Source organism: Manacus vitellinus, unplaced genomic scaffold (genome assembly GCF_001715985.3).
Source record: "Manacus vitellinus isolate BGI_N305 unplaced genomic scaffold, ASM171598v3 scaffold_22_pilon, whole genome shotgun sequence".
Lineage (NCBI taxonomy): Eukaryota > Metazoa > Chordata > Aves > Passeriformes > Pipridae > Manacus > Manacus vitellinus.
Genome location: NW_021939632.1, coordinates 10879510 through 10903478, shown reverse-complemented (window position 1 = coordinate 10903478; position 23969 = coordinate 10879510). Strand labels below are relative to the sequence as shown.

Sequence of the window (23969 nt, the reverse complement as noted above, 5' to 3'; positions counted from 1 at the left end):
TATTTTGGACTCTTGGAGAGTTAGCAACTGTACGACTTTATAGATAAAACATATATCTCCATGGCATTCTACATTTCTTTCATCACACTAGAGATGCACATTTATAATGAATTCAAACTTTCCCACTTGCATGCATATTTTCTCAATCAAATGCAAATTCTTCCACATTACTTTCTCTGTATTTGTTGTAAATTGTCCAGTTTTAATGTATTTTCCTCTCTCACTTCTCTCACTATTGGCTTGCTTCAGAAAACTATCAAGCATTATGCAGAATGAATATTAAGCACCCCAGGAGCAATAGATCAACTACAAGACTGCAGTGGTGTAAATCACCACAATGAAAGATTTTCCAATGCCACCTATTACTCCTGTAGTTATTACAACCCATCATTCTTGTGAATTCATACCCTGATAAAAACTACATCTCAGACCTGGTCTTTTAGCAGCAGTTATCTTGCTTTGGCTGGGGTTGTCTTGATCAGGTTCTAAACCAATCAAGGTGAGGAAAACAAAAGAAAAAGTATACTCTGTTTAATATATATTCACATAATCAACATCAAAGTTCAAGCTGCCATCAGGAGACGGAACAAAAAAAGGTTTTCCAGAGTCATGGAGTTCTGGTGCCTTCAGTTTTCAGGCAAGAATAGCGTGGCTCTCAAATTTAACATGAAAAGATGGAGCTTCAGGAAAATTTTAATTCTTAAAATTATTTTTATCTTTTTTTTTTTACTTGTTTTCTTTCCAGACAGGCACTTAAAGCACTGGACTTTGGACTCTACTGGCCTGTAGTTGATCTAGTTTGCTTCTAACTGTTGAATACTAGAAACAAACACTGGTTGTTCAGTACAGGTCACAACTTTATTGTGTTTATTTTCTGCTGCTGGTATAGAAACATCAAAGTGCCATTTTTAATGTAAAAATGAGAATGAAGTCACTGCTGGTCATTATGTCTTGACTAGATATTAGGTATTATAGAAAGCGTTAAAATAAATGTGCTGCTATCACTTGTGTACACTCTTTCTACTGCTGTCTTTGGGAACTTGAATACATTTTCAGGGAAATATATGTCCTTGGTAAAGTTAAAGAGCAGAAAAAGAAAAATCCAACCTGCAGCCTTATCCACTGTCCAAACAAAATGAAAAGTAGCTAAAAATACTTTAAGAGATTTATTCTCTAGTGTTGATCAGAGTCACAAGAATTACTTCTTCAATTATTATTGAAAATAATAAAAAAAATGAATAAGAAAAATATGTCTGCTTTTCCTTTGATTCATACCACTGAGTACAGAGATTAAAACATTCTCTTCTGTAAATAAGGAACGCTCACTTCCTAAGATTGATTATGTACCTGATTACATATTTAGTGTAGCTAGGGCTTTGTAATTAGTATACAGTTAATTACTATGAAGCCATCTAAATACAGTTTATGTATATATAAATTATATTTTCAGACATCATTTACAGTTATAAATCCAAGACGATTCCAGTGAGATTACATTAAATTAATCTAGAAATGTACCCACCTACTCAACAGACTGTGTCCCACCTCTGATTAATATAGAGGATGACACACGGTAACAATGAAACAAAGGCCACACCTGAGAAAAGCTCACGGGAATAAGGAAACACCTGTTTGTGCTGCGGAAGAACAGGTGGGAGGCGGTGGTTCGCCGGCTCAATATCCTGTGCTTGCGATTACAAAGAACTGTGCTCAGGTGCCTCTCTTTTTTTTGCCCTGTGAGTTTATTAAGAAGCCGCCACTGCTGTGCACTACCCTGGAGATGCCTTTCCAGCATCGCATGGTTGCCCCTAGCTCCCTCCCCGTATCACCTCGCCGAGCCGTGCAGAACGCACACCGTTCTGCCTGCTGGATAGTGCAGGAAGCCTTAATTACAGCCTGAAAATAATACCCGCTTCCCCCGGGAGCCTCCCCAGCTATTCCTGGGGGACGGGAGAAGCTGAGATGAGCCTGGTGTGGGGAGGCTGGTGCTCCCCGGGCCCGGCCGCGGGCAGCGGGCGGCTCCAGCACCACGGACGACTCCCGGGCCGGCGAGGAGCCCCGACCGGCCCTTCCCGGCCCCGGCCCTGCCGGCGGGCGGAGCCGGTCCGGGGATGCAGCTCAGCGGCCCGGCCCGCTCGGTGCGCCGCGGCGGCGAGGGCTGGGGCAGACTCACCCCCCGCACCCTCCGAGAGGAGCCTCGGCCCCCGGGGATCCCCCTCCTGCGGGAGGAAGTCCTCGCCTGGGTCACGGATGCGAGAGGAGGGAGCGATCCGTCACTAGGGCGAGGAAGGACGCCGAGGGCTCCGGTGGTCCCTTCCCCCGCTCCCATCGCTCAGAATCGACCCTATTTCGCGGCCTCCCCCGCCCAGACGGGGCGTGTTCCAAGCTCCTCCCTCCCCCGGCCCTCCAGGCGCCCGGGGCTCCCCGGCGGGCACGCGGAGGGGCCGCGCAGGGCGGGCGGTGCGGAGGGCGGACCGGGGCTACCGGAGGTGGCGGGGCCCCCCCGCCGCCAGTGCCCGCGGTCCCCGCTGCCCCCCTGCAGCCGCCGCGGTGGGGATGTGGCACGTCGCGGTGCTGCTGGGGTGTAGCTCATTCCTGATGCCGCTGTTTGTCGCTGAGTTTTGAAGAGATTTATTGGCTGGCTCCTGCTAAACCACGCTTGAGTAATCCGAGCTGCTGCGCGCCCTGGTGAAGCCCGGAGGGGGGGAACGTCACTCCCTCTGGCAGCGGAGCAACATTAGTCTTCCAGCCCTCAAACCACCACTACAGCGTCGGAAACTGCCGGGTCACAGCCATTTGCTTTGGAAAATTGGCGATGTTTGGTGCTAGAGATCGATTACCCTTGTAATCTTCCCCCCCACACCTCCTCCTGCTTACCCCACCCCTACCCGCCCCAGACAATAGCGTCCGAGCTCCTCAAGGAAAAAAAAATAGAAAAGAAAGCAAGGAGAGAAAGAAAGAAACCGGGGGATGGATCTGACTCCAGTAGGAAAAGCGTGTCTCTAGAAGTGGTGCTAATGGGAAGAGATTTCCGATCTCCAGAGGACGATGATTTGTCACAAAGGGTAGTTGGCTCGGTGCTTTGGGCTGGAGCCGTGTAGGAGATCCTTGGAGAAGTCATTGTGCACAGAAAACCGAAGACCTGTACAAACATGCCTGTTCGCAGAGGTCATGTGGCACCACAAAATACATTTTTGGGTACAATCATTCGAAAATTTGAAGGGCAAAGTAAGTTCTCGCTTTCTATCTATTTTGGTACAGTAGTTTGATTCTGCTTGTGACTAAATGGACAGCAGCTCCAGACTATTTTAAGTTTGTAGCTTGAAAAGAAAACCCGGGAGGTAAGGAGGGGATCCCTAGCAGGAGTAACATTATTTTTGATCTAGAATACAGATCACCGACTTGAATTATTGGCTGCTGTTTTGGGGAAGGGGGGTGTTGGGGCTTTTGCCCCCACTATTTCAAGGAATAGTTTTTGTCTTTGACTGTATCCATGTTGTATAGCTGTAGAAGTTATATCTCTTACCTTCTTCTGAACTGGTGAGATGACTCTAAAAGCAGAATGTACAATCTTGCTGCCTGTGAAATGTCTAAAAAATAAGCTAGATTTATTGTTGTTATGATTGTTATTGCTGTTAGTTATAATTGCCTTTTCAAAATAAAGCAGAACAGTCTGACTGATTTAGAGGAAGCAGATAATATGCAGAAGAGTTATTAAAGAAAAAATATTCTCTTACCTTGTTGTCACGACTGAATTTTAATAGAGCTGTCAAATTTGTCTGTTTTGTTTATATAAGTCTAAAATATCTATCAAACCAGTGCAAATACATCCTCTGGAAGAGTCTGTGAGATCTTTTGCAATGCAGCAGCTTACTATCTGTCAAGGAGGCTGAAGCTGAAGTGTTTTTCCTGGCAGGAACTCTGGTTTACTATTAACTGTTAGAAGGAACACTTGATGCTTAAAATGAATTTCATTTAGAAACAGTAGTTTTATGTATGTACATTGATTTAAATATTTAGCATAATTTTAGTATCAGTTTGGTGCAAACCTTTACAGCTAATTCCAGTTTATATACTTCCTTATACTTAAATCTACATTAACATTTGTAATATTTATATTATTTGAGGGAAAAATAGAAATGGTGTTTTTAGTCCTAGTTTATCTAAATGTTAAGTCAGTGTTGCTACTCAAGTAAAGTTTTCATGTAGTGTACATTTTTTTTAGTTAATAAAGCACTAGCTGCTAAATAGGCATGTGACAGTAAGAGTTCAACCTGATTGAAAGACACTAGAAAAAGTAAGAATGAAATATGTATTTTTCTCTCCACATGTTTCGCTGTGTCCCAAACAGACCATATTTAAAATTTTGAAGAGTTGTACTACTATAATAACTTGATGTCCTGTAAGAAATGTTTTATAAAGCAAGCAATCACCTAGTATAATTAAGCGAGCAGAAATCAATGTTATTAACAGTAAATTTATCAAAGCTGCACATTTATAATGACAGTGGGAATGGTGTGTTATAGTGGTAAACAGAAACAAATTAAATGAGAGTTGAAAATTTTGAATCTTTCTGTCAGATAAGAGTTTAGGAAAAAGATGATGGACAGAAGCACCGAACTTCAGCAAACTGTGCAAAATGTTTCCAAAATCACAATAATTTAATGTACCTCCATACTCCCCTTTTTTTTTAAGGAATATTTTTTTATTCTGTTCTTTTCTAGATAGATTCATTAAAATACTGACTATGAACTTACTGACATTCACCTAATGAAAATCCCTCAAGAGTAGACTAAGATGGTTGGACCTTATCCTAGTAAGCCCTTCACTTGAGTAGAACCCCCTTCCTGAGGCCCCACTTCTCCCCAGAAGAGAACTTTTCATGGACCTGCCTGAGGTGCAGCTGACAGGGCGGCGCTCATCACCTGTGCTTCAGTGAAGCTAAAAAAGAAAAAAAATTGAAGTTGAAAGGAAATTTGCAAAGACTTGCATAATCTGGTTTTGTTTCCTTAAAGGACAACTATCTTTGATGTATTCTAAATTGATTGAAATTTCTTTAAAAGCTATGGATCAAATTAGCTACATCAAATGACTGAAAATCTCTACATTTCAGGCATTCCCCGTGAGAAGAAGGGTTGTTCAGCATCCATCCATGCAATTGACACTATGTGAAATGTTGAAAGAGTACTAAAAAATGCATAACTTTCTTTTATTGCAGATAAAAAATTCATCATTGCTAATGCTAGAGTGCAGAATTGTGCTATCATCTACTGCAATGATGGGTTCTGCGAGATGACGGGGTTCTCCAGGCCAGATGTCATGCAGAAACCTTGCACCTGTGATTTTCTTCATGGACCAGAGACCAAAAGACATCATATTGCCCAAATTGCTCAAGCACTTCTGGGGTCAGAGGAGAGGAAAGTAGAAGTCACCTATTATCACAAAGATGGTAAAGTCTGGTTTTATTTTCAAGATTTTTGTGTGTTTGGCTATCAGTTAATTGGTAAAAGAACTGTGTATGTTGTGCTGGCCAGACCCTTTGCTGGAGTAGTGGTGTAATTTCTGTGAAGTCCAATGGAGTACACTTGTGTGTATCAGTAAGGGAATCTGCCCCCAGACTGGTGGGTGTATGGAGTGTGTCACTGTACACTGACTCTATCAGCTGAATGAAGCTAGCACGGTGTTTGCAACTGTTGAACAGAAGCTCTCCTCTTGGTTGGTTTAAAGTAGATGTAAATCTCTTAAGTAATCAGCATAGAGGAACCATACCTTGATTTAAATGTAGTATTTTACTGGGAAAAGTACCACAAAGTTAAAAAAAATGCCCTATCATGAAGAAAGCCTTAGCTTATAAAGAAAGGGACAAGTCTTTTTCAGAGCTCAGATATTGTCAAGTTGGAGTACCTGCAACTGAACAACTGAAGTTGTTCTAAAATTATGTTGTTAGAATCAAAATTTGTGGATAGCTACCCTATGAACAGTTTCCCTGTTATTCAGTAAAGACTCAATACATGCAGAATGGCTAAGTCTGTTGGTGATTTTTTTCCTGTTAAGAGCACAAAATGAATAAATATTTTTGCAGATTTAAAAATGCATGCACATGAAAACTAATTATGATACCTAATAGTTATAGGTACATTTTTGGTTTGGTTGTTTTTAATTACGCAGAGTTATTTACAAAAACATCCATCTTTCAAACAAGTCCAAATAATGGATAAGTGTGGTGTACCTTATTTTGCCTCTTGCTGTGTACACTCTTGGGAGAAGGAAAAGGAAATTCATATTCAAATGCTGAGCTTAAATTAGTTCTGGAGAAGTGCCAGTGTGTTGTTTGCATCAATTTTAGAATCACATGCAGTGTGCTTTCATTTTAAAGTCACAGAGTTAAACCCTGTTCTCAATAATTCTGTTCTTATCTCAGAGAGACTTAAGTAATATTGTTTTTAGCTTAGGCTGGTATAATTCAGATAGGACTCAGGCCAACCATTCTACCCACGCTACCAATATTTAAGCATATTCTTCTTAGCAGATTCTCAGTACAGCCCTTTATTCTTAGATCTGCTTTGGTGGTCTGCAGCAGATTTTGGTCAAGATTTGTTGCTGTAGCTGTGCATTGAACATAGATTTCTCAGGAGACCTGACACCGTATGTCTTTTACACATCTAGCCTGTGTTTGTTAACCTGGCGTGTGTTAAAAATAATATTGCAAAAGGAGAATGTCAATGCTAACTTTCACAGCCACCAGCCTGGAGCACAATTTTGAGATCTGGTAGTTTAAAAGTGCTACAGTCTCCCAAGACATCAGGAGGGAGGGAAAGACGCTTAACTAAAGCACTGCTTATCTGTCAATCACTGAATATATGTCTATACATACTTTTCTAAAATGATGAATTCTGGCATCACGCAACACACCATAATATGTTTAAGGCAAACCAAACTAATACCGTCCATAAAAACTGCTGTATCTTTTGTAAATACTTTTGAATGCTAAATTATGGATTATTTAGCATAAACAATCTTATGTATAAGAGTTTTCAGTAACTTCACTTCTGTGAATAGTTTCTTTAAATGCCTAGATTTTATGTGTGAAGGTTAAGGAATTTCAAAAGCTGCAGACAACAGTTCTAGGCAAATTTGGATTGAATTCCTCAATGTTTAACCTGTCTAATGTGAATAAGACTTACCATGTGCATTATATGATCAGCTAAATTTAAACAAATATAGGTGAATTATATGGAGTCATAAATATAATTTAAAATATCAAGTCACTGATTACATGCAAAAATTGACAAAAGACAAGATTGGTCTGACACTCAAATTTGGTTTTGCAATATATAGCATGTACACATATACCCCTTTATAACATACTGTGTATATAATAACAATATACAGAATAGTGATACTTAGCAAGGACTTCCCCCAGGTTGTGAAGCAAACTGAATTTCAAGAATTTTCTAAAAATTTAAGAGTTTAATGCCTTGTTAGTGGCTCATTTTGTACTGTGTGCTGTGAGGGAGTATGAGAATATTTTGAGAGGTCAATTCTAGCACAGGTAGAAATGTAACTTTCTCCATGTGAGTAACCCAAGTTACTCCAGTAAACTACCCACTGCTTGAAATTTTGATTTGACATTTAATTTCATAGCAACCCATTGTATAATATTTAGCATAATACTAAGCATACAGAGGAGGAAGACACCTCATGAAGGTGTGAATCACTTGAGGTTCCACTGACAGGAGGTTCTGAAGACCATATTACACATTCCTAACAAATGCCCAGTGAATGGTAAATAAAACCTTATTTCACATCACACTATCATTTACTCTACATAAGCCATTGATTATATTAAAAATTATGTTAATATTTTGAAGTGAAGCAAATGTCAGCAGGATCACTTATGAAGCTAATCTGTCATCAGAAGTCCAGCAATGCAGACATCAGAAAGGGAATCACTCTATAAGTATTTCTTTTTTTATTTTAAATACCACCTCACATAATTTTAAAATGTCACAGTTTAAAAGGAAATTCTTGCTGTAGAAAAAGGGTATTGCATATGTACTGGGAGTTAAGATTCTGATTCTCTACTTATCTGTAGTCCACTTTTCTAGACGAAAGTGCAAGATTTTGAGTTTTAAATGTCTTGACAATGCAAGACTGAATGCTGCTTGCTGTTTGTTCACTGCTTTAATCTTTTGGCCAGATCACACACTCAAAGAAGATGGGACAGAAGGATGGGAACAATTTTGTAGCAAGTTGATTTTCAGAAAATGACTTGAATCTACACTGCTTTAAACACAACAGACAGAAGATACAGTGGCCAAAGGAGAATAAAAATTCAATGTATCATGGTTTTATAAATATGTAACTTGGACTGGGCCTGTTTCCCTTTTCACTGCGCAGTGCAGGGAGGGTGCAGAGAAGTGTAGAATGCTTGTGATAGTCTTTTGTAAGATGTTTAGATGGTATGGAAGTGGGATGCCAGCATTACTTAGGCATCCAGCAGACCCTATCCCAAGCACACCAGTGCCCTGTTCTCACTAGCTTCTCTAGCAGTGTTTGTATCAGCATAAGATTGTTAATGTAGCCTACATTTGCTTTTAATTTCTCCTCACTCCTTTTTCTTGTTAGAAGGGTATTGACGCAATCCAGGCAAAGTTCTAGTCCTCTGTCCTGTTCCAATAGTGCCACAGTAGGCAATTACATAGTTACGAAAATAATTAATTACTGAGAAAAATGGTTAATGGCAACAGATGTATGCCAAAACTAAGGGTCCAAATTTATAGGTTCTCATTGTGCGAGAAGCTTCGCTAAGATCACTGGATGTACTCATGGGATTAAAGACACAGTAAATTTCTTTTTGAATGTAAATATCCCTTTTTAAAAAGAGCAATAGATAAATACACACAAATCACAAGAACTATTATTTTGAAACAGATTTTTTTTCCAAGTATTGCCCATTAGGCATTAACATCTGCTTAATTCAAAAATTATACTGATATCAATGCAGCAGTATCATATTCTTCACTATCTCGCTTCGTTTTCACTAACCTTATGGCCATATGAACTGAATTATACTTGAAGGCAATATATTGTTTATACAGGATATCAGTTCTTATTTTAATAAAGTTATTTGTGGTGAAAATGTTTGACAGCTCTTCCTTTGAGGACTCCATATTGCAGTTTAAGTCATTATTGCATAAATCATTCTTGACAGATGTAAAATATTGCTTTAGGTTGTAAAGCTTTGGACATAAAAAGTATAATTATTTTGGGACTGAGAATGGATATATAATAATCAGAAAGGACTGTATCCCACTGAATACTTTTTTACTTCTTACTGTGTGCTTTGTGGACAACAATGGGCTATGCATGATCTTGCAGATGATGCCTGTTAAAGGGAGGTAAGGAGACCATTTAGCCATACCTTCTACATATCAGATATTCTAGGGATGAGAAGAACTACAGCAGAGTGTATGTTTGAGCAAAGACAAGATTAATCAATTAATTGTAGAGTATGGACAACCCTCACAAAGTACTTGCCATGTACCCAGTTTCAAAAAAATAATTTGCTACAACTGACTGTAAATTAAACATATTTGCATTTTCAAAATACATTTCCAAACTAATATTTTAAGGCCTTTTATGCTCTTTTGAGGATAAGAAAATATAAAAAATGTTCAAACATACTGACAAAATAAAGTGAAAATGGTATTGCTTTTAATTAAAAAGATGGATGACTATATTTAGAAGCTTATCATCTAGACTTCTGTCAGCATAGGTATTTTATCACCTGTTTGTGTGAACCTGCCAATCAAGTAAAAATACAGCTGAAAAGAAAGACCATTGCATGTGTGTCAAGTCCCCTTAGATTAGCTCTAGCATGCGGGTCAGCAAACACAGCGTTGACCATGGTTCCAGTGCCTTATCCAGAGCTGTTGAGAAAGGTCAGTGAATCAAATCACTGTCTAATACTCTGCTGCTGTAGGAGTTCTTGATTTAAGAAATGCTATCTGACTGTATTTTGATAAAGAAAGTGTTACCCCCCCCAACAAAAGCTGTCAAAAAAACGCTTTCTTAATGCAAGTGCTTCTCCTGGCATCCTTAAAAAAAAACAACCTTGGGTCAAATCCAGAATGTTACTGAAGCTGTTAAACTATTAGGAATTAATGAGGCCATTCATTCTTGTCCGTAGTGGTGTTTTTACCTTAGGCTTCAATACTTGTCCTACAAGAAAAAAAACTGTCCTACCTTTCAGTACTGCTGATTCTGTAACAAGGGCACCACCAACATTTAGATGATACCCCAGTGATCCAAATATCTCATTTACCCATCCCCATTCAGATATGGCTCCTATGTCTGCCCAGAACTGTGGGTCACTTCTTATACACATTTCATATATGATATCTAATGATTTCAATAAAGCACCTCTCAGATATACGAAATAGGTTTGTTTATGGGTCAATTTCTAACTTATTTTTCAATTCCTTGATTTTCCAATATATTCCTTTTTCTTCTCAGGTCAAGAATAATTTATTTTCAATAAGGAAGGGACTTTTATAGATAATTTTTTACCATTCTTGTATTCCTGCTAATGAGAGATATCTGAATAAACAGCACAACAATTAAATCGCTTTTTAAATTATTCTCTTGTCAGTGTTTAGTGTCAGAAAGTATGAGTAGATATATGTAATTTTAACAAATAATGAAGAATATAAATGCTATTATTATAGATACTGCATCTTTAACAGAAAAAAGATGAATTTGGAAAAATCCTTTCTGACAGTTTTAAGATCATCCATGGCACAAATAAAAATCCTGCAGGCTAGTGGATCAGCAGTCTTTCACTTCAGTATAGTGTTCAGAAGGAACTCTTCTTCCAGTGGACTTCCATAGTACAGTTTCACATCAGGATTTGGAAAGTGAAAGGGTCAATTTACACTGATCAAGTGGCCCAAATTTCCCTTGTTTGAGCTACAAACAATGATTGCTGAACACTTTCAAAAAGAGTGTCATAGAGCTAAGAAAGGTGACACGTTCCAGAGTGAAATGGTACTATAAGGTTATGATATGATCCATGTACTCAGAAGAGTTTAATCTTTTAAATAGGCATTGCCTGACAACATTTTTTATCTGTTTTAAATATGCTCCTTTTAGTTGTAGTGAAAGCTTTTTTGGTTTTGGGTTATGAGACAAAAAGAACAGATGCTGTCAGTCTATTTTTGGTGTGGTTTCACATGATTTATTGTGTCCTCTTTCCATCTTCATTGTGCATCCTTTCTAATGTTACATTATGATAAGAGAGTTAAAGAGAGTTATTGCATACTCCTAGTTTGCATTATTGATTGGTTCTTTCCCTTCTCCACCAAACTGGCCAATATATCAAAAAGAGATGCAGAGAGCAAATCAGAAATCATGCCTATCAATAGATGTGTCTATTGCCTTTTGCATATTTGATATGATACAAACTTTAGAACGTGGCACTTCAAATAGTACCAATGCTGATATCAGTGCTGTTGTCTCTGGTTCCCAGCAATGGAAAGAGAACAGTGGTGTGGATTAGATTTTATGTTAGTGGTTTCAAGCCCAGTTTTAGTGTTCCCTACACATTTGACTTAGTGTATGACTCAGTCTATGTGCTAGATCGTCCATGCTCTTCCCAGCTAAGTATGGAAAAAGCTTTATCAGGCAGTATAGGCTTCAGACTAGCAAGACAGAGCTGACTATGGAAATTGCTAACTGACTCTGGAAACCTCATATCTGAAAAGCAATCAGAACTGTAGCTGTGAACCTCGATCTAGGCAGAGCAGATAAATGACAATGACAGTGGTGTATTGTGGCTCTATAGTTACAGCTGGTGTCACACTGTCTGCACCTCTGAAAGTTCACATCTCTGAGGTGGGAAGTATTGGTGTTATAATTTTGTATAGCTTGAGCATTTTAGTCTAGTATATTTTTTTTGTTTGAAAGGAAATAACAGACATAATTGAATTATTTCTTAGAAATTAAATTGAAATTTAATTTTGAAAGCAGTATTATAGCCTTAACTAATCACAAAATGCTTTTAGACCACCAGTATTTCTGTAGGTACCCAATTTTAAGCTCCCTCACCAACCTTCTGGTACAATACAACCTTTTAATTTCTATTTTTCTTAATTCTTTGATTCCGAAATCAAAGTGAAATCTCATCAGGAACTATGACCACAAAGGACAACAAAATTCAATCAGAAAAAAATTCAATGTAAACAGTGTAAAGGGAAGGTCCTGTGTCCTTTTTCTGTTTCATTAACCAGACTCTAATTATAGATCTCATTATACCTAGTTTTGACTGCCCTCAATTATAGCACTGAAGTTCTATCCACAAAAGAATATATTCCAGCTTCTTTGTAAGCAAAGAACCATCATATCACCAAAACCTAAAGGTGATATTTGTCACAGTGTCAACATTATTAACTATTTCATTACTGATAGTGAATGGAAATTACCAGAAGAAAGCTTAGGCCAGAAATCACAGCTGCCTTCAGTACTTGCCTGCCTGCTGAAATTTCTTGCTTTCCTGTCCTTGTTCCTCCATAATACCATAGTCAATAAAAATACTTTCTTTTACATTTTGCCATAACCTCATTTGAATCCCTGATTTTCCACATTAGACTGCAGTGGAAACCAAAAGGTCTTGACTAAATGGTCAGTTCAGTTCAGAAAAACACAAGAGTTTACTTCAAATACTGGGAAGTTGGGATTCATCACAATATCCAAATACCGATCCTTGATAATATCAGGATATGAAATGTTGGCCTCTTTTGAGCAAATGCACAGGATTATATGGTAACTAATTGTTTCTGCAGCCAAAAACAGTTCTAAAGGCCTGAGAGCAAGATATCAATACCTACAGACACAGGACTTGGCTTGCAACCAACAGCTTTCATAGAATTAATTTGTAAAGTTTAATTTTTGTAACAATAAAAATCCTGGTCTGTAGGTACTAGAGCACTGTTGGTAGAGACATAGTGTGCTATTGCTAACTATTAGATGGTGGTCTAATGTTAGCTGGATCTCTGCTGCTGCATAAAAATTCCACAAATTATGAAAGAAAGATGGAAAACACAGATGAAACCTTCCTCCATTTTTATCCACAGGGTAGACAGACAAAGATAACTTCAGAACAAGGCTATATTAGGGGGGGTTGTCTTTGTCTTATACTTAGGCCGATTGAAAAGCAGTTAATCATCATGTAAATGTGTTTCATCACTAACATGCATGTGCTAAAGCACTTATTCCCAGCTGTTGTCAGACTTTGGACGCTGTGCCCTTTTGAGATTATTTCTTAGAGTATTCTTTGCTGATTTTCATTCAAATCAATGCAAGTGTATCTCTGAAAATAGCTTGCAAATTTCCTCCTTTCAAAACTCATTTATGCCAATCTGCTTTACTCCTTCCTTTCTGGAAAAAAATGCGAGATAATCTCATTAGTATTTTGCATGTTTATGGCATTTCTTTTTATACTTTCAGAAAAACATGAAACTCAGTAGTCCATAAATCCCATTGTCATGGTATTTAGGGTAAAACACTGTTGCCCTTCTGTCTACTTGCTTAAAAAATGTCTTTCAATTCAAGAAATAAGAAAGAAAGAAAACCTAAAGTCCATATCATTTTAAATAATGATAATAAAAGAAAGGAAAATGTGTTTTATTTTTTTCCATTATAAGCACCCAGCTTTATTTTTGAATGATAAAATATACCAGGAATCAATTTAACACCAAATTCTATCCAACTGAAAAGATAGCACTTTCCAAAAGGACTATTTCTGGAATCATGGGCAACATAACTATATTATGTGAGAATAACAGCCTTGGAGTACAAAACCAAGTATCTATAAATCAGCATCTGAGCCCTCTCTGTGGATTAATGGAGCAGCTCATGCACTAGTGTGAAAGCCTGTGTATAATGTCAATCCTGAGCCAGTCCATGCTGGTTCACAGTTCAGAGCATCCTTAGTCTTTCTGTAAGTTATACTGATTGTTCATGGCAACAAGAATGTGAACACAAAATGCACAGAGGCATCTTTAGTGTTTTAAAATAAACATTTTGTAGACAGATAAAAAAGAGTTTAAGTACTGTTTGTGGATGACTACAAAACTGTATTAAAACCTTGTTCCTCTTTGTCCTGAAACGTGCAAATCGCTTCTCACATCAGGATTAGAAGTGTGGTCTAAGGACCTGCTCCCCAGCGCCTAAAAAGTTAATTAAAAACTACTAACTGCTACTGCAGCTACAGCAGAGTTAGTTTCTAATTTGTGTGGTGTTTGCTGACCAGGTGCTGGGTGCGGGTGGCATCCCCCTTCTATGCTTATTGTTTATTTAAAGAGGTGAAAAGAGGAAGGAATATGTGGTTCACAGACAACTCTTCTTCCTGTCTGACAGGTAGGCAAGTCTATTTTATAAAAGCGACTACACAAACCAAGAACATTACAGCTAAGGGAGCTATTCAATAGACCATGCAGATCTATTTACATTCATTTCTGGTTGTCTTTTGACCTCATTTGTGAAAAGACAGATCCCACAGCAGCAGAATTACCAGTAGTGTCACTGTCTCCGCAGAACTCAACATATGCAAAACATAATTATTAGCCAGACAAATGCATTCTGTGTGCAAAGAGAATGTGCAAAGAGCATTTGTCCCTGTTCATAGAAATTGATTGAATTGTTTCCCTTTTAAATAATGTTTTAGTCTGAATCCCTTTTCTTTTCACTTTGGGGTCATTTTCCTGCAAATAAAAAAAGTTGTGAATAAAACACTTTATTTCCACTTTCTGAGAAATATCTGAAGAAAAGATATCAACTGTTTTTTAAAATTATTTACATTTAATGATTTACACATTTAACCTCAGTTGGTACCTGGAAAGTAGATTATCCAAACAGGGTTTTTTTGCCCCTTAGGGGCCACAGGCACTAAAATAACAAATATAACTTAGGTGTTATAGCTATAAAGATCGCACTGAGGTTCAGTTACTGCAAAAGAAATGCCTGACCTGAACTTTTACATACAAAAGCAAATTTAGGACTGGATTTTCAAATATATGTATATATTATAACATATAAAAGTGCATTTCTCTTTCTCAAGAGGTTTAAGAACCAATTTGAGGAGCTGCCAAAATTACCTCCTACCCCATCATAGAATATAAACTGATATTTTATATTTCACAACAGCTTTAATAATAAAGCATTTTTCTTTTTAAATACATTCAATCACAGGCTGCCTGAACTCAACAGCAAATTAAAGTGGCTCCTAATGAGCTGGTTGACTAATGCAGTGAGTCTTTTACCTCAAAAGACATTTAATTCTGGAAAAGCTCACAGTTCCAAACCATCATTCTCTACTGCATTTCTGCACTGTCCTCTTCTCTCTTCCAAGACAGTACACCAAAGTTGCATGGTAACATTCCCCAGTGTAGACAAAAGCAGCATATATATATATGTATATATATATATAAATAAATAAATAAATAAATAAATAAATACATACCACAAAAATCCCCAACATGATCAAGTCCAAGAAATGGATAAGTGAGTGAGAATATAAAATTATTTTCAACAGGAATAGTTCTGTAAATCTACCTCTAATAGGAATTGCACTGAATAGGAATTGTTCTTAAATGAATATCTCAGACCAAAAGCCAGGTCTAGAGAAGAGACAGCCTAGGTAGCGCAGTTGTGTACATGTCTCTGTTCTGTCTCTAATAAAGAATAATTTTCAGAGAAACAACTTCTTCTGTTAAAGAGGATGCACATTGTAATGATTCTGAAGTGCCAGATTGGGGTTAGAGACAGCTGGGATTATTCTGCATGGCAGAAGTGTCCAAACTGTTTCCCTCTCTTGCCATAGGGTTAAAGAAATGCAAAGGTGGAATCAAGTGCTGTGTTAAGTTCAGCCCTCAGGTCTTCCAAATTTGATATAAAAAATCGAACTGCCAAATAAATGGCAAAGAAAAAATAAGGAGGCATGTTAAGAAAGTTCAGTGGCTGCTAAGCTCACACTTTTTCAAAGAAAAAACTAATCATTTGTAAGTCTCACACTGAACTTTGTTGTGATAGTTGTAGCACTTATTCAGGTGCTACCACAAGTCAGTCACACAGAGCTATGTATTGTTATTTTAAAAGAATGAAAAACTTTTCTTATCTGAGTATTATTTGTCTTTAGCTGGCGCTGCATGGATTATACAACACACAAGGCTTTATTTCTTTCTCAAAACAAAATTTCCACTCTCCAAACATTCAAAGAGTTGAAATTTCATCAGACTCTAGCTTGATTCAGCTTTTTAAGTATGTGCTTGGGATTCTGATCTCTAGTATCCTGAATACTTGAGAGTTACATAAAGTTACCAATAGGAAAAAAGGACATTTTTGCAGTATACAGTACATCTGTTTAGATTCAACTAGCACATCTCTAAGCTTGATTATTAACCAGGGATATTCTCATAACCTAGTTTAGATTGTAACTTTTCCCCCTCTTGGATTTCACCCTTTGTTTGTATCTTGTTTTTTAGAAACTGGCACAATCTGGATAACAAGTAATGCTTTGTTTCACATGGGAATCTTTAAATAGCAATCACTCAGACGTGTTTGCTTTCAGAAAGCATTCTGTTAGCATGGCACATACTCTAACTAATATATAACATTTTACCATTCCAGTACAGCAAAGAAGTCCTTTTCTTAGGTTGGTCTTTTATAGCCATCCTATTTTCATAGAATCAAGAAGAATTTAGGTCAGGAGGAGACTCAGGAGTCCAGTCCAGCCTCCCACTGAAAACAAGAGGGACACAGAATTCAGATTAGGTTGCTTAGGACTTATCCTGTTGGGTGCCAGGATAGAGACAACACAGCCTCTTTGGGCAACCTGTTCCAGTACCCTCAAATTAAAATAATTTTTTCTTTATACTGAGTCAGGACCTCTCCCATTCTAATTTAAAGCATTGTCTATCATTCTTCTGCCTTGTACCTCAGGACCAGTCTCCATCTCTGGTAGTTTCCTCGTAACTGAAAGACTTTTATTAAGTCCCTCAAAACTGTCTCTTCTGTAGGCTCACAGCCAAAGCCACTTTCCTCAACCACTTCTCAAAGGATGTGTGCTCTAAGTTCGTATCCATCTTGATGGCTTCTGCCGGCCTCATTCAAGTCTATCAGCACTTCTCTTGTACTAGAGGTCCAAAGTTACATTACACATTAAGGATGGTTGAAATTGCAACCTAGATATTTTTTGATGGAGATCTTTTCCAAATATCGTTACTGATGTGCTACATGATATAAATTCCATGTTTCTACAAATTTTATTATGAGGAACTCAATGTTTTCCTGCAATAGAGGCCAAGTTGCCTAGGCTGTTAGGCATCTGCCTGGTTTTCTTTGGCAGATTTTTTTATACAAACATGTTTGAGTTTATAAGAAAACAAACATTCTAATGCTTATTTTGCCAGGGATTGCAGTCATCCAAACAGCTTAATGCTAAATAAAATTGTGATGGAGTTCTTCTAAGTTTTAGAAGCTAATCAATTGTCTTATACTGGGAGATAAACACAACTGCCACTGGCAACTAACCAGAGCATCCCTGGCACACATTATTCAGCACTTCATCCCCATCATTAAAGATATGCAGAAAACAGATCTTCTAAGAGTTAAATATTTTTCACGTTGTGTGGAATTCTTTCAGTGACTTTCAGAAGTAAGGTAACATTATGGAAACACTGTCTCATCTCAGAAGAAAAAGCTTATTGCTAACATTTCCTTATATAAGTCATGCAAAAGACAGCAGTTCCTTCTGCATTTCTCTTCTGCCACTTCTAATTTCATATTTTCTTTTAAAAAAATGATAGATTTGTCCTATGTGCTTTCTTCCAGGTTACTGACTAGGGGAGATAGAAATCTGCTGTTTTCTTTGAGAGTAAATATCAGCCTTTTCCTTTAGGACAGTACCAACTACACTTCCCTTACCCTGCAAAACACCACAACCAGTATGGAAGTGTGCTACCTACATCCTGACAGGAGCTCAGCATATCTGGCTGCCAGCACTGATGGCACTCAGCATCCTGCCAGAGCTGGTCCCTAACACACAGAGCACAACGTGTCAACAGCAGAGCATCAGGAATCCTGCACCTTTTGTGCTACTGCACTGATGTCAGAACTGTGGTTAAGCTGTGCCCCTACAAACACCCATCATTTAGGGACATGATTCTATCTGAGGATATTAGAAAAGATACCTGAAACATAGTCCTACTGGTTTAAGTCACCTCAGCTGGTGGCCTGACAGCCTATTCAGATCTGTAACCTATTCCATATTTTCCTTCAGTTTTTTATCTGTAGACAGGGACTGCTAAATAAGCACAATGTGACAAAGCATAGTTAATGAATAATATTAACAATGAGTTCAATTGCTGTTTGAAGGTGTTGATAAGCTTCATCAGATATACTTCCACTGACCAAACAAACACCGACAAATTTCTTAATTTTATTATTAAAATAGTTTTTGTCCATACTGCATGCATATTTAACACTTACAAATCTGCTTCTTCATGCTGGATTTTATTTTTAATCATCGTAATATGATGTTTAAAAGTTCATAGATAAAACCTGCTCTACTGACTGCCTAAAATAAGTGTCTTTTCTCTCTTTTTTTTTCCCATGTGACAGATAAAAGTATCTTGCGGGTGTACAACAGCAGTTTCTGGCATTACATTAGCCATGCTGGTTGCCCCTACATCAATTAATTTGATGATGCAGAAGAGAACACATCTAGATTACGCATTACAATATAGTATTATGTAAGGATTTCTTATGTAGTAATTTTTTATTTGTGTGGTTTTTATTTTCCTACTTCTAAGATAATTGATGGGAGATTCACACAGTGACAGTTTAATTGCAATCATTTGTGCTTGTAACAGGGTAGCTATTTGTATGTGTTTTATTTCTGCATAGGGTTAATTTAGTGTGCAATATATATATTGGTATATATATATACTGGGATATATAACTTATTTTTAATTTAAAGGAATGGGAATATACAAATAATTTTTCATTCTTGGACTGGACCAAATAGTCCTTGTCAGATTGCCCATGACTAGACAATTGGAAGTGTTGACTTGTTTTTTGTCAAGAACAGTTGAAGATACTTGGCCCTACAAGGCTTGGGCAAAGTCAGAATGTGAGGAAGAGCCAAAAGGATGGCTTTTCTAGCCTTGTTTCTAATATTGTGCTTTGCAGAGAAATACAGTTATCTTTACACACAGGTATTATGAAACAACTTTACCTCATGGCTAAAATAACTTCCAAAATTATGTTTACATCACAGTTATTTATGGTCTTTATCTAAAACAAAATAAATGTAAACCAAACATCCCAAACAAATTAAGTTTCAACTCTAAGGTTTTTAAATAACTGAAAAGCTTTTATGTTTTTATCTAGATTTGAAATGCTTGAAAATATTCAATAGTTACGTATTTGATGAGGGCTTTACAAATATATGCTTTTTTGAGACTTTGTTGAACAGATCACCGTTTTAATGATCAGTAAGACATTCTTTTTTAGACACAGAATATATTTGCAAGCAATTATAAGTGAAAAATTACGTACAATAATTTTAAAACTGAACTATTTTCATACTAACTCCAGTTCTAATATAGCATATTTATTCTTTGAAATTACATTTTTTCCCTAGAACCCAAGATAATCATAGGAAATTTTAGAGATCGAACCAGTGAGTTCAACCATGGAACTGCCCCAGGTCTATTGGCTGGGAAAAAGAGTGGTCTTATTTTAAAGTGTCAATGCTAAATATAAACCCATTTGAGTACAGGATTGACAACTCCATTAAGCCTGCCTAATCAGCCTTTCAGAAATGAAGCAAAAAGTGTAAGCAGAACCTCTGACTAAAGGTGATACTGTGCATCACCTCAAATTGCTTTTTCCAAAGACTGCAATGGTAAATTCAGCTTTCCTTTCAATATTTTAGGCAGTATAGAGGCTTTCCAGAATACCCATGTTGGAGTTCGATAGTGGTTTATATTTTATGAGAATAAAAAAACAGAATTGCGATGCTGAACTTCGATCAGGGATCAAAGTTAACGTGCTATCTCTGAGATATTATCTGCAAAGGAAACTTTCTAAAAAGGAATGAAGAATCATAAAGAAAGTTCATTAATACCTGTCATGGACATATCTATATATTGCAGATGAAAAAAATTACTAAAGCAAAAACAAAACAAACAAATCCGAAACAAACCAAACAAAAAAACAAAACCAAAAGGTTTTGGAGTCTCTGCCCTTCTCCTGTGCTACCAATACTTTGAGCAAACTGACAATGTACTTATGCAATAGCAGTATACAAAGGAAAATTCTACTAGAATTGAATCAAGTTAAAATCTGTTTTAGTTGTGCCAAGTGTATCAGCTTTCAATCAGTGGTGGTCAAATCAAATCTATTTTGAGAAATTTTAGAATCTCACGGCTACAGTCTTAGAGTAATTGAGAAGTTTGTGTTTAAGCAAGTGAAAGAAAAGCATATGAAAACCTGTCAGAGAAGTTTGCAGTTAGCTCCATGTATAAAGCACACTTCACCTTTAATATTACTACAGCTTTCAGTGGGGAGACGAAGGGAAACGTGGATTCTCAATAATACATAGAAAAACATTTTTTATTTTGTTAAAATCATCTTTCAGGTCAGATAAAGCATCTGGTATGGTCACATGCTGAACATGGATCAGATGAGCACACCTGGCAAGTAGCTGTTAACTCAATTCTGTGGTTTGCTGGTTAGCAGGAATCACAGTGTCTTTCTTTAGAAAGGTGCCCACAATTTTAACCCTGTAATTTTTTTCAAATTATGAGATATGTTCACCTTTTCTTCAGGGCAGGCATTGCAATGCATGGTCAGATTTTCAAGAAAAGTTTATCAAATTAGCTTGTTGTTTGTGAGGATTTTGATTTTGGTTGTTTATTGGGCATGGAAATAATGGCCTGCATTCTGTGCCGATCAGTTCAGATATGAACTGATCCTTCCTGAAATCTAGTCTGAGCTACAAATTTAGGAAAGTGAAAACTCCAATTTGCTGAATAGTTCACTGGTGTTTTTCTTATTATTTAATAGTGGATCTATCTTCTGCAACTGTAGAACTCAGCAATAATATTTTCATCCAGAAACATCTTCGAACAATAATATAAAAATAAGACATGAAATAATTCATGTCTTTTCATTGCTGCTACTTCTGCTTATTTGCATATCTTTTTCACGTTTCCTTTAAAATAAATGTCATAAATATGCTGAAACACAGAAGGGACAAATTACAAATTCACTACTATTCCACAATTTTTTTCCTCAGAGCAACTAGCAAAATCCAGCAGTGAATATTCATTGGCTTTGGTACCAATGACGAGTTTTAGCTTAATAGAGTTTATAGGAAATATAGTAAATAACTTCAAATACATTTACTATGGTGGTTATAATCACTCATAATTATATAATTGGATGCCTAACACTGCTTATCAACGATACAGTCAATATTACACATGAAATTGGCTTGGCTCTTCATTAAAGTGAAAGCTTGATGTACTACTTGAATTGGAGCCCTGTTTAGACTTCAAGAGTGAGGACCCCCTGGAGAAGCTGTATATTACTGACCACTCCAAAAGAAAAGAAAGAAAATCTAGGTGCTGTAGCAAATATATAAGCACATAAAGCACATGAGCATAAATGATGCGACTGCATGAAGTATTTTGCTTCCTTGGCTGAACTGTGGGATGACAACAGAATTAATATTTTTTCAAGCTCCACCTTTCTAACTTTTCATGTCATGTTTTAAGTGAATTATTTTCAAAAATGCTAAATTTCTCTGTACCCAGATTTAAAACAGCTGAATTCAAAAGCAGGAAGACTATCTTGGACATTTTTACTCTACCTTAAGAAATTTAGATCTGCAGGCTTTTGGAAATTCAAATAAATGACATCTTCAAACTTAAACCTTCAGGGTTAGTGTTGTCAATAAACAACATCTTCATTACTATGGTACTCCAAACATAGAGGGCTTATAATGTACTTAAAACCAGGACAAAGCAGGTAGAAAACATGCAAAAGGGCCACACAAACAAATCATAAATGGCATGTATCCACCAGATGGGAAGAGAACATGAACAGGGAACACAGACCATACAGCAAAATTACCACATTGATTACATGGGAACTGTTGCAAATGTCATAACTGAGGTTGGAGCTGGTTTTGTCTTTTAAGTAGGCTTACAAGAAGAGTAGGAAGGTGAGCTAAAACCCCTTTCTTTCATCTACCTTCACTGAAACAAGCACACACCAGGCTGAGCAAAGGACTGAAAGTTAAGACTGTGTCTTGGAAAGTGGTTCAACTGTTTTTCTTTGTCTTGAACCTTGATAAAAGCACAGCTATTTATAGAACAGAAAAAATCTGATTAATTATTTTTTCTGCAGTAGAGTAAAGATATAAAATGCAATACTGTATGTAGATTATTTGAGTGCTAAGTTTTCCTGGTGTTCTTTTGCTTCACTACATTTAATCTATTTTCTAAAGTAATTAATTGGGAAAAAAAAGTGATAAAATAACTGGAGAGAAATTATCCAGGATTTTTTAATACTACCTAATAAGATATTTCTGAAGGTCTGATTTATGACGTATACAGTGTAGAAATACTGTAATTTGGGCCAGGGCTCTTATTTACTTACTTTGTTAACTACACTGCACTGATTTGCCAGGTCTGTACAGTTTTTGTTGAACACTCAGGCATCTCTTTCTGCAAGATCACATAACAGTAACAAATGCTTCTATAGGAAGCCAGGGAACTGTGCAGAAGGGTCTCTGTGGACAAACATCTTCTCCCAGTCATAAGAAGCAATCACTAAACAAGGTCCAAGGATTTCTAGGGCCAAGAATGAAAGTCAGGGTGGTGACTAAAAATTCAGTTCAATTTAGAGGACAGTTATGGATCTTCTCTTCCCTGCTTCATCTTTTTCATAACGAGCAGACACCATTCCTCATCTTTGATATAGGAATGGAGCTTCCAGAAGAGGCTAAAGCAAGGTGTGCTGGAGAGCATGTTAACAGCTGGTTTGGGAATCAGCTACAAATTTCACAGCTGGTTTTTGTGAATCAGCCTGAACTACTTTGAGTGGTGCCCCTGGCAGTGCAGTTGTGTTCACAGCACACAGGTGCTAACATGACTCAAATCCGCAGCACAGATTCATACATGTATATGTGAATGTGAAGGACTACATCCGAGTTTTGAACGCAGCTGGCAGTAAACTTAACACCTAAGCACTCAGCTTACTGCTTAGAAAATTAGAGTTCTGTTGTGTGGCAATGGAAAGATAAATTTGCAGCAGCCTGGGCCTAAGAAAACTCAGCAATTTCAAGAGTCTCAAACCCAGTGTTAAGCTTTGAGTCCTCTGAAACTAGAAGATGGTCAGAGCCTCTCACTGCTCCTGGGAGCACAAGCAGTCTTGCTTCACTATTCCTGTCAGCACAATCCGAGAATAAATCCATGGAAGCACTTCAAAAGACCTTCCAACCCTTCTCACCATACTCAGGGGTAATTTGTTGGGAAAAGTCTTTTAACTGAAAGACCACTTTATTTCTCTGACTATATTTTCCTATCATTCCTTTGATTCATCAAGGTAATAAAGATTTCCATTTGATGTAACCTGAAATGCATTTCTTCCTTCGAATTGCTTCCACGTACAAAACAGCTACTCTTAAGATCACCATCATAAACAAATTATTTCCAGATACTTGTTAAAATAAGTTCTGACTGTTGCCATTTAGAAGTCTCATCTCTGCCTGTTTTTTAACAATGATACAGCTTAATTTGCTGTGTATTGTTTACAAATTTCTTTCAAATACAGGTATTACCTAATTGATGTATATAGTTCCATAGAGTACCTAAGGCATGTTGTGCAAAGAGAGCTAT

General features: G+C 37.2%; 1 protein-coding gene across 2 annotated transcripts in view; it reads left to right on the top strand.

The window, feature by feature from the left end:
* Positions 1-2667: 2667 nt before the first annotated feature.
* KCNH7 (potassium voltage-gated channel subfamily H member 7) overlaps positions 2668-23969 on the top strand; it is a 220409-nt gene continuing 199107 nt past the window's right edge. For both annotated transcript variants that reach the window (XM_018072521.3, XM_018072520.3), the window contains exons 1-2: positions 2668-3228; positions 5219-5449. In XM_018072521.3, the coding sequence (XP_017928010.2) occupies positions 3153-3228; positions 5219-5449 (307 nt within the window). In that variant the 5' untranslated portion in view covers positions 2668-3152. The remainder of the gene's footprint in view (positions 3229-5218; positions 5450-23969) is intronic.